Below are 17,828 nucleotides of genomic sequence, written 5' to 3'. Positions count from 1 at the left end.
GAAAACAGAACGGACGCGTTAACGGGACAGATGTGAAGAGGACGAACGGGTGGATTCATGAACGACACCACAGCAAACATCCAAACCAAAGACACAGCTTTAATAAAAATAAATAAAGCGTGTTTGGCGAGGAAACACACACACAGACAGGAAGTCAAACAGTAGATTCAGCTGATGAATATCTGACTGTGATCAGCCGACCAGAACACAGACTGATTGAAAAAAACACCAACAATCATCACTTATTCTGTGTGTTTGTCTGACAGGCTGTGTGTGTGTTCATACATATATATATATATATACATATATATATATATATATATATATATATATATATATATATATATATATATATATATATATATATATATATATATATATATGTATAAAAATGTGTGTTACCTTGGGCAGTCTCTCGGGGTCTCCGGGGTGACGAGGAATGACCTTCTGTAACCTCTGGAAGCCGTAGTCGATGGTGGGTTCATTCAACGCTGAAAACAAAGTCGAGGAACGACTCCATAAACAGATGAGAAGTAACACAGTACAAATACAAATGAAGCAAAAATAAACAGAAAAAAAAACCCACAAAATGAACAAAAATTACCAAAATAATGAATAAAAATGAAAAAAACAACAAAAAACTAAAAATAACAAAATAATCAACAAAGTGAACAAAATAACAAAACAAACAAAATGAACAAAAATTAACTAATCACAAAATCAACAAAATGAACAAAATAATTTAAAGAATGAGCAAAAGTTAACTAAATAATCAACAAAATTAACAAAAATGAGAAAAAAAAAACCCCAAAAGGAGTAAAGTAATTAAAAAGAACAAAAATTTACAAAATAATCAACATCCCAAAACAAAACAAAAGTTGACAAATGAATCACAAAATAAACTTAATAATCAACAAAAAAACAACAAAACTAATCAAACAATTAGACAAAAATGAGCAAAAGAAACAAAGTGGGAAAAAAAATGAACCAATCACTTAATAAAATTAACTAACAAAATTAACAAAATAATCAACAAATCAAACCAAAACATCTTTTCATTTCAATTTTTTGTCATCATTTCTGTGTTAATTTTTGTGTTAATTTAATTAATTGTTGGCAATCAGGGTGTGAAGGGGATTTTAAGCAATATAGAAAAAATGCTGAGGGAAAACATCTCCTACCCCACCTTTAAACCAAGGAGAAAGTTTGGAGGTGTCATTATTTATATGTTATTAAGCTTTATTTTACTTTATGTCATATTGGTTTATATGTAGAAACTAATTTTAAATGATTCTAACATTAACATTATTTAAGTGACTGTTTGGAGGTATGGGGAAATACATACACCAGTTCATTCCAAAGACTTTTTCTACTGCAAAAAAGAGCAATAAGAATTGTTCACAATGTTGGTTTTCATGAACACACAAATCCACTATTTTTACCTTTATCTAAAACTTTAAAACTCATTGACCTTGTGGAGTTCAAAACTATTCAAATAATGTATAAAGCAAAGAATTACTTACTGTCTGGCAATATTCAAGAAATGTTTAGTGAAAGAGAGAGAGGCTATGATTTAAGGGGAAAATTAATTTACAGATTCATAAAGTACACACTAGGTTAAAAAGTTCCTGTATGACCATCTGTGGAGGAAAACTGTGTGTGGAGATAAAACAAATATCAAACAGAATTCAGTTTAAAAAAAGATATAAAAAATTGATTCTTGAGAGGTCCAGTATTTAATAAAGACAACGAGGCCTGTTTGTTTCTGGATGATGCTGTACTGATAAATCTGCTGGAATTAGTGAAGAAAATGGTTGAACTGTTGAGTCTGTTTGTACGACTGCACTGACATGAACAGACTGGTGTGTGTAATTCAGTTACTGCAGGATGGATTTGTTGTGGTTCGACGCTAAAATTAGAAAAATAGTATAGTTTGTTGTATTAAGTTAGTGCTAAAGGTGTAAAAGCACTGAGGGGTTGGATGACATCAGTTTATTCTTCTTCCTACTCCTTTTGCAATATTCAGACTTGTACGTGCTGAAGATAGATTCTGTTCATTTAAATGTCATTTTGTTTTTGTCTTAATTTGCTTTGTTTTGTTTTATTTTGTTTCTTTGCATGTTCGAAATAAATACATCAATCAATCAAATCAAACATCACTGATTGTTAACATCTTCAGTGCAACACATTCATCCTATGGGCCGTATAGAACCCTTTGGGCGGCCGGTTTTGGTCTACGGGCCGTATGTTTGACACCCCTGTCCTAAACAGACTAGACTCCAGTTCCGTCCAACTGTGATCTGATCTGTTTTCTTCTCCTGCATTATTTCCAGTTTAAACCGAGGGGGAGGTGATAAATCAGAGCGTCAGTGAACGCAGCAGAGCGGTGTGTGTGTGTGTGTGTGTGTGTGTGTGTGTGTGTGTATCATAATCCTGCTGCGTTTAACAAGCTTTAGGCCGACTCTCCTATACATCACAGCCCATGTTCAGTCCTTGAGGGCTTACGGGGCGTAACCAGCGGCGGTAATAGGACCGCGTAGACGTCTGCGTTGTCTCCTGACCTTGTGTTGTTGACTGTTGTTTGGTTTATTATCACCTGTGTGTCTTTCTTTTCTCCTGTAAAGACTCTTTATGGATCAAAACTAAATTTATCGTCACTATCCCTTTAACTTTACCCTTAAAGGATCAATGCCTAGATTTTTAATAGATTAAATACAAAGATGTAAATCTGGGTCACGGTCCTCAATGTGAGTCTGTTTTACAGGACATCGAATGCATCACAATTATTCACTGAGTTTTCAATAAAGTAACAAAAGAAAGTGTGTCTTAACCCTAAAAGGACTACCATTAGAACAGGACGCCTACATTTATTTATGTTGTTTTTGTATTAACAGTCTCAGAAAATGTCTTTTTTGCCAATTCTTTTGCACTTAACTTTTAACATCTGGTCATTAATTATCTTTACTATATATAATAAATGCTGAAAACTGTGTTATAACAAAAATGTATCTCTCTGCATATGTATTTACTTAAAAATACACATACATTTATATATTTACAGGTAAAATACAACTATCAATGAACTATACAAACCACAAAAATACAAATAAAAACAGTGAAAAAAGGCAAAAATAAAAAGCGAAACTTGACAAAAACATGGCAGAACACACTAGTAGTTTGCTCATTTTCAGATCAGCATATTCAACCGGATTTGGAAACCCTTCTTGGACGATACTGAAGGAAACGTGTCTGCAATTCTGTCTCGATTTTTCATCTGCTCTTAAATGGACTCTTATTATATTATACAAATATGAATGTGATGGGAATCTGTCTCTGCTGACTGTAAGTCTCTATTTTTGTTTTGACTGTGGTGCTGAGCAGTTTTGTAAAATTTACATTTAATAAATATATTAAACATATATATATTATATATATATATATTATATATTATTATATATATATAAACAAAAAAAAAAAAAAAAAAAACAAAAAAAACACATACACACTAGTAGAACACTCCAAAACAGCACTATAACTATTTTATATATATATATATATACATACATATATATATATATATATATATATATATATATATATATATATATATATATATATATATATATATATATATAAAAATAGTACTATATAGTTATTTATAAGAATTTAACGTTAAAACACAAATAAAACCTCACTAAAATGCTAACAAAAGTATTTAAAAATCTTCCATTTCTCTCTCACCAACTGCACTCTGCTGCTCTCAGCTCCGCCCACTTCCACCCCCAGGGGATTTTGTTAAAACAGCTGTAAATGGTAAAAAAAAAAAAAAAAAAAAAAAAAAAAGGCCAAACCTTGGATGTTCAAACCAAAACGGCTGACTTCCTGTTGGATTAGGGTTTGGGTTCTACAAGGTTTTTGGAGTTTTTACTGAACCTTGATGTGAAATATCCTTCAGGAGCACCAAAAAATTTTTTTAAAATAACATTAAAATAAGGCCACTTGTGAACATATTCTATTTGCAGATGTTTGTCTTTTTGTAAAGCCTCTCAAAAAATCTATCACTTTGGAAAAATAATAATTATGAGACTTTTCACCAGGTTCTAATAAAAGATGATTTGACCATTAATAAAAACACTGAACCTCCTTTCTACATCGACACAGTCCAGGGCTTTGGTTTATTTTATCATCTAAATTAGTCTAAATGTGTTTAACTGGATCAATATTGTGTTTATTGATTAACACATAAAACGCTTTCAGTCTGTTTTCTGACACTGATCAGGATGATGAAGCCTCCGTGTGTCGGATCAATATGAACCGATCAGGTCTTTATCAGGAACCTCCCGGCTGTGGTTACCACGGCGACACGTTGTCACAGCGTATTGATCGGGCTGCGGTGGTATTTATGTCCATTAGGGCTTCATCGCAGCCAATTACCCAATCGGATGAAGACGTCACAGGAAGCAAAGGGATCAGTTTTAGTCAACGGACACGGATCAAATACAGGATGTTTTTTGATTTTTCAGGCAGGTTTATTAGTTGAGTTTGTTTTACTTTAATGAGTTCCAGTTTCAGTCTATTTATTTTTTATTCTGTATTCATCAGGATTAAAAGTCAGAAAGGTTTCGATGAAATAATGGGTAGAAATGGTCAAAAATGTAAATTTTTTGAAAATCAAATTAAAATTTAAAACACGATTTGTTCATTCAAATGACTGTAACTCCTGAACCGTCCTATTGACAAAATCCAAACGTTATATTTTACCTCAGTTTGGGTTCTTTATATTGGTCTAGAACACATTAGGGTAGAGGTCTGCATTGGCTGAGGGGGAGGGGTGGAAGTGGGCGGAGCATACAGCAGCAGAGTGCAGTTGGTGAGAGAGAGATGGAAGATTTTTATGACTTTAAGCAGCATTTTAGCAAGGTTTTAGTGGTGAATTCTTGTAAATAATTGTATATAATAGTGATGGTGCCGTTTTGGTGTGTTCTACTAGTGTGTTTTGATGTTTTAGTCAACTTTTACTATTATTATCTGTATTTTCCAGTTTGTATAGTTCATTGATGTTTGTATTTTATCTGTAAATCTTCTACAAATGTCTGTATATTTGTATATATGTGTAAATCTATAGTCAGATCTGTCCAGTTCATAGACCGATACAGTGTGTGTATTTGAATCAGCTGATGGATGTTTTTGTCAGTGAAATGAGGGGCTCTGTCTATAACTAGACACAGACTATCAACTGGATCCAAATGATACCAAAGAACCAAAAACAACAAGAAGAACATGGACACAATGATCTAGAACAACTACAATGGATCAATACATGGAGAAGAGTTGAAAGTTAATTTCTATGATTTCATAAAGTATCATTACGCACATTTACAGTTGTTTTTCCATCATAAATATGATAAAAAATTCAAGTCCATTTTTTATTTTTTTCTTTAACATACTGTTTAACGCATGTATTACATATAATAATGATAGTTAATGATATTTAAAGTTAAGTTCTTCCTGAAAAAAGTTGCAAAAGATTTGGCAAAAAAAACATTTTCTGACACTTTTATTGAAAAAATATCATAAATAAATCTAGGCCTGTTCTAATCCTTATAGGGTTAATTAACTATAGTGTGAGGACTGGCCTAGACCTAAAAATTCACTAGAAACATTTATCACAGCCCAAATTCCTAAATAATCCTGATGGAGTCATACACTTAACCTAACCTTAAGCTCTATACAAGTAGATTTTTACGTATTTTACTTTTTCTAAGATTTTTTCTCACATTTTGTATTTATCTATACTAGAAAGAAGTCCTTGTATGCGTTTACCTACTTGACAAATAAAGACTGTTTTTGTGAGTTTGGTTTTAATATGAACTTTTTTGTCCTGTTTTTGCAATGTTCAACCACATAAATTTAACCAAAACGATCTTTAATTTAACCTAACTGACTGTACGTTTCCTCAGTTTCATCTAAAGACCTTAGTGACAAAATTTTTCCCTACAAAATTAAAAATCAGCTCCTTAAAAAGAGGTGTAATCTAGTCAGAATAAATCCTGTATTTATGGAGGAAATGCATGCCTGCTTTGGGGGAACATAGGTCTGAAAAGTTGCTGAATCTGGAAGAAAACAACTTAGTTGGCGTCAGTGTCGTTGTGTTAAAGTGAATAAAGTTTATGAGTTTGTTTCTCCACATCATACCATCCATGTCAGTGTCTTTATTGAGCTGAATCAGTGATTAATCAATAGCAGCTTTACTTTACAATCCATTAAAACTGCAAGAAATTACACCCTTAAAAATTTCACAGACAAAATGATTGGAAAATCAATAGTAAACGTGCCCCTAAAGAGTTGACTCCAGTCCTGATGGTAATACTGAAGAGGATGATGGGTAATGTAGTACGGAGCTGACGGTGTGGTTTATTTCACTATGCATATGAGTGTTTTTACAGTCTGACAGAACAGGACGTCGATACAGATTAGAGGAGAAAACAATCCACATGTGTTCGCTCGGCTCGGATTCTGTCACGAAAAAAACACACACTTTAACCCAGAGTGTGTGTGTGTGAGGAAATGAAAATCTGAAGGCGGGTCAGACAGGAGGTGTCAGAGCGATCAATACACTCCGATCAATACTCATCGAAATTTCATGAGAGTTGAACGACACGGTCTGTCTGCATGAGGACGAACACAGCGACTCCTGCACAAATACCTTCCATTAGATTTACATTAAAACAGTGACCGTTCTCAACCAGGTTTCCTCTGCATGTATTTTAACTCTATTATTTAATCACATTTTACAGGAGTAACATACTATGAACTCCTGAATCTTTGTATGTTTCACTGGAGAATTTCAACAAACCTAAATCCAACATGCATGTGCAACCTTTGTCCCATTATTTGCTATTTTCAGCTTGAGCTCCTCCTACAGAATTACTCTGAGAAGAAACTCTCCTTTTATTCCAGTGATGTAAAGTTATCAAAATCAGTTTTTCATGCTTCAACAGAAATGTCTCAATGTCACCTCCTGAAAAAAACTAAAACGTATCAGATTTGGTTGATTCATGCATCAGGTCCAGATGCACAAAATGCCTCTTAATGCCAAACCTCAAACCCAACAGGAAGTCGCTCATTTTCCCACGCTGGATTACAGTTTGTCCTGCTTGCTCTGACCTGCTTAACCCATAAAGACCCAGTGTGACATTTGAGGCAGTTCTCAAATGAATTTGTCCTCTAAAATGAACCATCCTTAAGTGGTTTATCACCATTTATTTGTATTATCTTCTGTATTTTTTTTTCTTTTTTTGTTCAGTAAAAAATAAGTATTTTCCAACATTTAATTTACTAATCATGCATATGTTCATAAAAGCTCAGAGTAAAGTTGAAGATTATTATATCAAAAATGGAGAAAACTGAGGAAAAAATTACTTTTTCAGCAAAATCTAGCATGAACTGAACATAAACCCAGTGTGTCCAAACTCTTCTTTGCTTGTTGTAACGTCCGTCAACATCCATTTTGGTTTTCTTTCACCTGACTCCAGAAAATGGTCTTTCCATCGTAGTTTTGCGTGATACACCATTTGTACTATGCCCGAAAAACCACCTCTTGCCAGGGAGAGTTTTGGCGATACTGTCGTTTTTCCACCAGGCAAATTTAGATTCGCAAGTTAGATTCACGCAATTTGAGGGTCAATAGAAAAGCAACTTGTGTTAAGTGTTTAGAAAATACGGAATGTGAGTTGACTACTGCATCAAAGCAATCTAGAAAAATTGCAAATACATCATTCAGCCTTGTTTTTTCCATTTCCACCTGTTGTATTTCAACAGAATGAAGTGTGAAGGTTCTCTTTTAACTTTTTTCCCTAGAGTTATTGTTTTTTGAGGCAAAAGATGCTGAAAACTCACAACTTTTGTCATCAGAGCAACATTCTATATTTTACTGAAGTTGGGGATCAGCGTGTAAAAGTGGCTCAAAAGTGGCTTCTGGAAGTTTTCAGAAATGTCCCAAATGTAATAAGTTTGGTAGAAACATGTATCAGATCCAGATAAACAAAAAAGCCTCTGGATCCAAACCTTCAACCCAACAGGAAGTCCACCATGTTGGATTATATATCCAACTTTCACCCCTTTTTCACCACTTTCAGCCTTTGTACTCCAATTTTGAATAAATATGCCGTTTTTGTGTCATTTCCAGTCACTTGGACACTTAACCCAAGCAGCTTAAAATGTGGTCAGTTCCATCCAAAAACCTTTGCTATCAAAGTGTTGAGTGTTGTTTTTGTTGAGCAACGTTGGCATCATAATGTAAATTTTGATGATTGACGAGTGGTGTTTACTTTATAAAATGTCATTTATGAAGTCGTTCAGATTTCATCTAAAGCTCCAAAATGTGGTTTATATATTTACCAGGTCCACACACAGGAAAAAACCCTAAACCCAACAGGAAGTCCACCATTTTGGACTGTTATATAGAGTTTTTGTCCAGTTTTTATTGATTCCAGGACACAGGAAGTGATATTTACCTCCTGATGCAGTAAAAAAAAGTGAACTTTAGGCTTCAACGTCTTTCATCTTAAAATACAGAAACCTTTTCCACTTCATTCTCACTCTTTCCTCTTTAAAGCCATGTCCCATCATCACTGTCCACCTTCCATGAGGTGCAAAGCATGCTGGGATCAGGGTGGAAGCGCTGAGGTGTGACGGCGGCTCCTGTACCGAGCTGAAGGTCATGTGACCGATGGCGTCCCGCTAATGGGATTTAAATGTGTGTAATTACTGAGCACAAACACAAAGATAGAAGTAACGCAACAGATGGAGGCCGAGAATAAAAATGTCCTCCAACTGACCAACGGCAAGACGCTGACAGTTATTAACGACAGCTGCCATGTTTCACCGTACAACACGAAAATACTGGAACCGAAGGCAGACGCCAGACGCTGATTAATAAAATATACGCTCAGTAACAGGGTGATCCACTACATGGACAAAAGTATGTGGACGCATTGAATTCAGGTGTTTGTTTTCTAACAGGGGTCTGGGATCCAAAACAATAAGGACTAATATCAGAATATAGTTTCATATTATGGGATAGATATCAGTGCATTGGTTCGTTTGGGTTCAATTATTATCTTTGCTTCTAAAATGACTCAGACTCATGGTTTGGACTTCATTTCTCCCAAGATTCATTTTGGGTTTCTTTTTTAATGCATGTCAATGATTTTAAATGTCCTTCCTCTAAATTTCTAAAATATTTTTCCTGCTCTGACTGTAAATAGTAATTTTCTTCCACATCTAACCATCTACTTTCTTCACATTTCACTGAGGAAGAAAAATCTACCATTAAACTTTAAGGAAATATTGATGTTTCTAACTCAAAATGTATATCGTTTGTTTTACAGTTGTGTTTTTATGATTGATGAACAGCACTTTGTTTCAGCAGTGGTTGTTCTTACAGTGCTTTATAAATAAAGTTGAGTTGAGTTCAAGGACATCCTGAGTTAATCGCACAATATCACAGTTTTACCGGGTTTCAGAGGTGCAGTGTTTTCAGTCGTACCATTTCTCCATTACTTTATTCAGGACATAAGGTTCTTTTACACTCAGTTTTTCTCATTTTTTTCTCATTATTTTCATATTTGTGTACAACAATTAGAGCAGATAAACAAGATCAAAAAAGCTTAAAAACACAACTTACAGACTCCACCGTGCATCACTTGTCACTTTTCCACTGACCCTCAAATTGCACAAATATAACTTGCACATAAAAATTTACCTAATGGAAAAACAACAATTTCGCCAAAACTTTTGTTTTCGATTACAAGTTTTTGCACTGGCAAGAGGTGTTTTTTTTGGACGTAGCACAATTAGTATATCATGCAAAACTGGAATGGAAAGACGTTTTACCACAACTAGAGTCACATGAATAAAAAAAATTTTTTAAAAATGGATGTTGACGGACGTTACAACAAACACACCACTTACACACCAGGAAACCCATTCATTTTAGAATTTAGTACGGGATAGAGGGGAAATATATAATAATAATGAATATATCTGTAAATCACCATATTTACATTCATCTCCATGTTTATGGAATGACTTCTTGTGTCATTTTGCAATAATAAATAAACAAATCATCACATTTGTGATTTAATGGAAAAACCGACATTACACACTTCTGTTTTTTCAACATTTAGTAAATATCAGTAAAGTTTTGTGCAGATGTCCAATGGAAAAGAGACTATTTACACCCATTAGATCCAGTAGAAATCATTTAGTCGATGCTCTGTGTTCTGATTTAGGATTGCGTTAATGTCATGTTTGTACAGGTGTGTGTTACCTGTGTAGACGAAGCGTCCCGGCGCTCCCTTACAGAACTGTTTGGACTTGTAGGACAGTGTGACCTCGACGACCCCAGGGATGTGACGAGGCGGAGTCTGAACCCGGATGGCATGAGGGGTGATCAGCTGACAGAGAGAAAGAGAGAGAGAGAGAGAGAGAGAGAGAGAGAGAGAGAGAGAGAGAGAGAGAGAGAGAGAGAGAGAGAGAGGCTTAATCTTAAGTCGAGTCACAGTGAAGTCCAGTTCAGACCAAACATCAGCACATTTTTTCATTGTCATTTTTCATCTTATAAACAGATAACTGACCAGATGTTCTTCAGGCCTAGTATCAGTGTAAATAAGTGTTTTATGAAGATTTAACTATGTTTCGGTAAAAACACAGTAGTAACGGTGGTGCAGTGGTTAGTACTGTCGCCTCATAGCAAGAAGGTTGTGAGTTCCATTCCCCGGGGGGACCTTTCTGTGTGGAGTTAAACTAATAGGTTAATTGGTTAATCCAAATTGCCCACAGGTGTGAACGTAAGTGTGATTAGTTGTTCGTCTCTACATGTCGGCCCTGCGATCAACGGTCAACACATCCAGGGTGCACCCCGCCTTCACTCACAGGTACCTGGGATAGGCTCCAGCACCCCCACAACCCTCTGAGGACTAAGCGGTTTAAAAGAAGATGATTCTAACTCTGGATTTAGTGCTGTATTCATGCTGTGAAGTAGCTTGTCTTCTTCTGTGGTGTCCAGTTCTACCTTGTAAAATACTTTGTATTTGGAAAAACACAACATAATTAAAGTATTACTTCCTTAATGGAACTGTACAACTACTGCACATTGTTGGGAAAAAAATCTCATCCCAAAAATGTTAAACTTCTGGTTGGGTTCAGATTTTTCTTAGGATCTACAAATCTTCTGGAGGGGTTCAAGTTACAGAATTTCATAGGGGGCACTATCTCGGGGGACATAGAGCAGAATAATGACTTTTCCACCATAAACGTAGGTGAAAATGACATGAATCAATGCCTAAAAAACACCAGGGTCAGTGTTTGACATTCAAATGACCTTGAAGAGGAACCTGACCTAACTCTAATCCACTAATGTTCCACTGAAAACCACACCCGTGACCCAAAGCATCATGGGATACTTAGTAATAATAATAATAATAATAATACATCAGTTTTATATAGCGCTTTTCTAAGTACTCAAAGACGCTTTACAAAAAAACCAAGGGACAAGTATATGGACATAAAATCTACCAAACATCACTCTAAGGCTGTTCAAAGCTTGTAAAACACCACTCAGACACAGAAGTGTGTCATGTTCGTTACCTCGCTCCACACCAACATAGTGCCGAAGACGACCTGGAGGCCGTCGAAGAAGTTGTCCCCGATGAGGATGACGGTGGCTCCACCCGTCGTCCAGCCTTCACTGGGGCTGATGGCTTTGATACAGGGAGTGGCTGCTGGACGACAAACGCAGACGGGTCAGGTTCACCATCAGTGTTCACATCAACCAACACACAGTACAACACAACACTGAAAAGAAACACTAAGACTACCATTAGAACAGGCCTACATTCAGTCATGTTGTTTTTGCAATAAAATTGTCAGAAAGTCTTTTTTTACTAATTCTTTTGCACCTTTTTTCAGTAAGAACTTAACTTTTAGTATCTGTCCATTAATTATCATTATTAGATGTAATAAATACTTAAAACAGTGTTGTAGCAAAAATAGCATTTTTTATCCTATTTATGATGAAAAACTATTGTAAATGTGCAGAACAAAACTATTTCCCCTGTGCTCAAACATTGTAGTTGTTCTAGATCATTGTGTCCATGTTCTTCTTGTTCTTTTTGGTTCGTTGGTGTCATTTGGATACTGTTGATAGTCTGTGTTCACTTTGTGTCTAGTTGTAGACAGAGCCCCTCATTTCACTGACAAAAACATCCATCAACTGATTCAAATACACACACTGGATCTGTCTATGAACTGGAGAGATCTGCACAGAGATTTATACAAATAATATACAGACATTTATAGAATATTTACAGATAAAATACAACTACCAATGACCTATACAAACCAAAAAATACAGATAAAAACAGTGGAAAAAAGGCTAAGGTTTACTGTGTAGTACTGCAGTACAGTAGGTTTCCTGTGCAGTACTGCAGTACACTAGGTTTCCTGTGTAGTACTGCAGCTGTGTAGTACTGCAGTACAGTAGGTTTCCTGTGTAGTACTGCAGTACAGTAGGTTTCCTGCGTAGTACTGCAGCTGTGTAGTACTGCAGTACAGTAGGTTTCCTGCGTAGTACTGCAGCTGTGTAGTACTGCAGTACAGTAGGTTTCCTGTGTAGTACTGCAATACAGTAGGTTTCCTGTGTAGTACTGCAGTAGTACTGAAGGTCACACACACACATTCATGCACAGAAGGTGATTTAATTGGGTCGTGGCTTTTATCCTCTTTAAGTTGAACACACACTCAGTCGGTAATGACGGCTTCTCTCTCTTCTTTCAAGTGCGTCTGCAGATTAATTATAAAGTGAAATGAAAGCAGAGTGTGTGTGTGTGTGTGTGTGTGTCCACCGCTAATCTCATCATTGAAGACTTAAGATGATGTTACAACGCCCGACCTCTGCTCCTTCTATTCTATTCTATTCTATTCTATTCTATTCTATTCTATTCTATTCAACTTAAATCCATTCTATTGTTTCTTTTCTATTTTACACCACTGAATTCTAATCTGTTACTTTTCTATTCAATTTAATTTAATCCAACACTATATCATTCTATTGTGCTCATCTATTCTGTTGCTTTGAGTTTCTATTCTATCCTATTTCCATTCTATTCTTTTGTACTTCTTTTCTATTCTATTCCAATCTATTTATATTGTATTCCATTTTACTCCATTGTATTCTGTTTCTTTTCTTTTTTCTTTTCTTTTCTTTTCTTTTCTTTTCTTGGCAGACTTTCAATCCCCACATTAATCTCATTTCTCTTAAGTTAAGTTGTGTCAGATTTGTTGAAAAATGTTCCATGTGAAATAAAATGTCAAATATTCTTCCACCAGTGTTAAATGTGGTCCTTCAGCCTCTTTATTTGTGGCTTTGACTTAAAACTTCACACATCCAAAGGAATAACTCAATCAACCATTATTTTTTTTAACACTGTAAACCTAAATCTATTTCTACATCATCCATCTGTAAAGATATTCAGCCTACTAAGATTAAAAACATTTCTTTTATATTTGATCACCTAAAGTGAGTGTTATATACGCCACATTATGTTTTTCCTATTTTTTCATAATTTGTTTTAAACCAGTGGAATTTCTCTCATTTACAAAATTAAGTTGCTCACTGCTATCCTGTCTAGTCAGGGACTGATGGTGAGTCTTCACTTTTCAAAAATTTGTAAACGATGAAAAAATTGAGAGAAAAGAACATGAAAAGAACATCTGTGAAATTTGAAAAGAATTGGGTGAATAAGAGAAATAATGTCTAATAAGTAATATATAATTATAAATAATCTGAGAAATCAGTTGGACAAAAATCTCGGATGGTCGGACAGAATTCCTGGTCTATCTATCTCTCTATCTATCTATCTATCTATCTATCTATCTATCTATCTATCTATCTATCTATCTATCTATCTATCTATCTATATGTGTGTGTGTGTGTGTGTGTATATATATATATATATATATATATATATATATATATATATATAAAATACCCCCACCCTCAGTGGGACAGGGCATTTTTTATTTATTTTTTTAATTCAAATTTTTATTTAAAACAGTCTCATAACATATTACACACATCACTGGAATAAAGTACATCGTTCTCTTTTTTCTTTTTTTTTCTTTTTTTCTAAGGTCGGTGTTACAAAATAAAAGTCTGACTGACTATTAAAGTCTACGAACATCAGACTATTTATTGGTGTTTCCATATTATTTTATTCTAACCATCCCAAATACTCATAAATCTTCTCATGTCTTGTAGACATGGTGTAAAATATTCTACAGGACAGAGGGTATGAATCTCAGTAGATTTTTTTTCCTGGTTAAAATAAAGGTTAATAAAATACTAATAAAATAAATATGGTTGAATGGCGTCCACACAATATTTCCAAACTTGGGCGCTGAGATGTGATTTGGTTCTATACACGTTCACAAATTTTATTGAGTCCAGACTCTTCAAAAACCGCCATGTAGTCAAACTTTAAACCCAACAGGAAGTCGTTCACTCTGAATATGTGAGTCACATGTTTGTTTCTGATATTTTCCATGTTGTGAATTCGGAACCAATCTGAATTTAAATATCTATTATCCCTTTAAGGACTATCATTAGAACAGGCCTAGATGTACGACCCTGCCCCCCAAAGAGGAGACAAGGGCTATTGTTTTCGGTTTGGTTTGGTTTGGTTTGGGTTTGTTTGTTTGTTTGTTTGCACTTTAGCAGCAAAACTACTGGTTGAATTCATACCAGATTGGGTTTATACATTGCCAGTGAACCAGAATACATGCGATTATATTTTGGGAAAAGCAGGTCAAAGTTAAAATATTTTATGAATTTTTAAAATCTTTTTTTCCCATTTACTTATAATGGCCAAAATTTATCTATGCTGACATCAGCACACACATAGATATAATGACATCAGCTGGATCGATGCCAAAATAAGATACAATACATGCGAGGGGCGGGGTTTGTTGTGTCTGGAACCACTTGTTTATGTTGTTTTTGGAATAAAAGTGTCAGAAAATGTCTGTCTTTTTTTGCCAGTTTTTTGTACCTTATTTCAGGAAGAACTTAACTGTCAATATCTGGCCATTAATTATCATTATTACATGTAACAAATGCTTAAAGCAGTGTCTTAAAGCAAAAAATAAAAAAACTGACTTGAATTTTTTACCGTATTTATAATGAAGAACTGTAAATGTTCATAATGAAATTTTATGAGATTATAGAAATAAATTCTCAACTATTTTCCATGTGTTCAAACATTTGAGTTTGTCTAGATTGTAAAAAACAATACAAATCACAAAAATACGGATAAGCCCAATGATTAAAAGACAATAAAAGGCCCAGCTGTACTTGACAAAAACATGTCAAAACTCACTAGTAGAACTCTCCAAAACAACACTATCACTATTATATACCATTATTTACATGAATTCACAGCTAAAACCTCACTAAAACGCTGCTAAAAGTTGTAAAAATCTTCCATCTCTCTCTCACAGACTGCACTCTGCTGCTCTATGCCCCACCCACTTCCACCCATCCCCCTCAGCCAATGCAGACCTCTACCCTAATGTGTTCTAGACCAATAGAAAGGACCCAAACTCAGATAAAAGATGACGTTTGGATTTTGTCAATGGGAGTCGTGGTCATTTGAACATCACCACAGACTCAATCGATTTCATTGATGTTAAATGTTTAATTGATGTTAAATTTGATCGGGATCCGGTGCCCATTTTAATTCCATCTGACTGGAAATAACTGATTTCAAACATATCGTCTTAAGGTCTTTCCGGAGCCGAGTGGATGTGTTGAAAACCCACCACCAGCCCGACATCGTAGTAAACCCAGAGAACGGACTCAAACCCACGGGACTGAACCGTGCTGTGACGGGAGGGGTGGTTACCGTGGTTACCGTCTTTAATTAGGAGGGCAATTAAAGAGGTTGAGCGGCCCGCGAACAGACACACACTCTCCGTCCTCTCTGGGGACACCGAGGCGTCTGGTCTTCCTACCCACAAGCCACTGGGGCGATTTCTCTTCAAAGACCAGATTACGGTCCTGAGTTTGTGCGTTCGGGTTCTGTGGTTCGTGTTCCGCGTGTTTCAGCTCCAGATTCAAGATGAATTATCAGCTTCTACACGAGGACGGGGACGTTTAATGAGGAAAGAACTGAAGAGCAACCAAACAGGAAATAAACGAATACATTCCAACACATTCAGCCTGTGTTTAGAGGGTTAAGATTCAGGTTCAGGATCCTTGGAACTGGGGACCACACCAACCAGGTCCAGAACTACCATCCAAATATTTCAATTCATTTCTTGAAATAACTTACCTTTGCTATAACCCATTATAGTCTTCCATCTTAATTTGCTATTCATCAATACAACAATTCTATACCAAATTTTAATATGGATGTAATAAGTCCATACTGTCTAAATAATTTGCTAAAAAGTCCACCATAAACAATGAAAAAAAAAAGTTTAATACGTATATTTTTCTAAATACTGAAAGGTCATAGCTCTATCCCTCAAAATTGTACATGTAAAAACGATGCACAAAATCATTTCAAACCACAGAAAATGCTTTGAGTGTCGACATAACAGTAATTTTTATGAACTAAAAACTCTAATTAAATGCACATTTTGTGTACATTTTACAGGACGACAGCATGTGCATCAAAATGAACTACAGCAGAACCTCACAGTATGTGTTTAATTAGTTCCATGACTAACCTCGTTTTGCAATTTACTGGTTTTACAAATCAATTTTCCCCATTGAAATTAAATGAAATATAATTAATCTGTTTCAAACCAAAAAAAACAACCAAAAAATCCATCTTTAAGGGTTTTTAAAAGAGAAAAATAACAAGTTTAAAAACATGTAAAATAGAGAATGCCAAATAAATTAACTGGTTTAATTAACTTATTTACTTTTAGATGTGTGCGAGGAACTAAACTGTTTCATTCCATTCAGAGATTTAACAGATTTCATTATTGTTATCATACAGTGTGTATATAATTGAGGCCAGTGAATGGAAGGTCTGAAATTTGACCACAAATGACAAAAAATGGACAGTCTATCCTTGATATGTTCAGTAATTTTGTGTTTTGTGGAGGAGTTTAGGGTAGGTTGAAGGATGGGGTAAATGGGTGGGAGATTATAAATTAAACTTCATCCCGCTCCTTTTCGAATGTTGGACTTTCTTTTATATAATCGTTTTGTTGTTTGGTTTTAATGCAAATTCGAAATAAACAAAGAAACAAACAAACCCTTTAACGTCCTACCTTCAGACGGGTCCAGTCTCCGGGCTCGGCGGCCATGTTTGGAGTTATTGTGGACGAACATGTTGTCGGACACGGCGAGAACGTGTCCGTCCACGTTGACCGTCGTCGAAACCACGACCTGCAAACAAACGATGAAAAAAAAGGAGAATACTAGATCTAGATTCTTAGGCTTCAACATGTCAGATCATCACGAAAAAACAAACTACAGACTCATCTAATGAATATTTCACTGGAAACTTAACCCATATTGCCTCTCCAGGTATTTTGGTACATTTTCCTTTTCATTTGTTGATAATTTTGTCTGTGTTGCAGATTTTATTTGCAAAAACTTTTCTTTTTAGTTCTATTTTTGAAATCCAGCATCTTTTACTCTTACGTGTGTTTTATACTCCCATGATGCATTTTGCTCCCTCTGGTTACCTTCATGACAAAAATTTACATGAACGAAAAACTGCTATAAAATCATCATACATCATGCATTT

The 17,828-nt window shown here is 35.2% G+C and overlaps 1 protein-coding gene across 2 annotated transcripts in view; it reads right to left on the bottom strand.

Moving 5' to 3' along the window:
* Positions 1-17,828, bottom strand: part of LOC115410671 (transcription factor COE3-like) — a 91,524-nt gene that overhangs the window by 24,242 nt on the left and 49,454 nt on the right. For both annotated transcript variants that reach the window (XM_030122415.1, XM_030122417.1), the window contains exons 8-11: positions 17,347-17,464; positions 11,653-11,786; positions 10,334-10,460; positions 403-491 (exon numbers count right to left, since the gene is read on the bottom strand). In XM_030122415.1, coding sequence (XP_029978275.1) covers positions 403-491; positions 10,334-10,460; positions 11,653-11,786; positions 17,347-17,464 — 468 coding nt within the window. The remainder of the gene's footprint in view (positions 1-402; positions 492-10,333; positions 10,461-11,652; positions 11,787-17,346; positions 17,465-17,828) is intronic.

Source organism: Sphaeramia orbicularis, chromosome 19, assembly GCF_902148855.1.
Source record: "Sphaeramia orbicularis chromosome 19, fSphaOr1.1, whole genome shotgun sequence".
Lineage (NCBI taxonomy): Eukaryota > Metazoa > Chordata > Actinopteri > Kurtiformes > Apogonidae > Sphaeramia > Sphaeramia orbicularis.
This window is presented reverse-complemented; position numbering and strand designations above follow the sequence as displayed.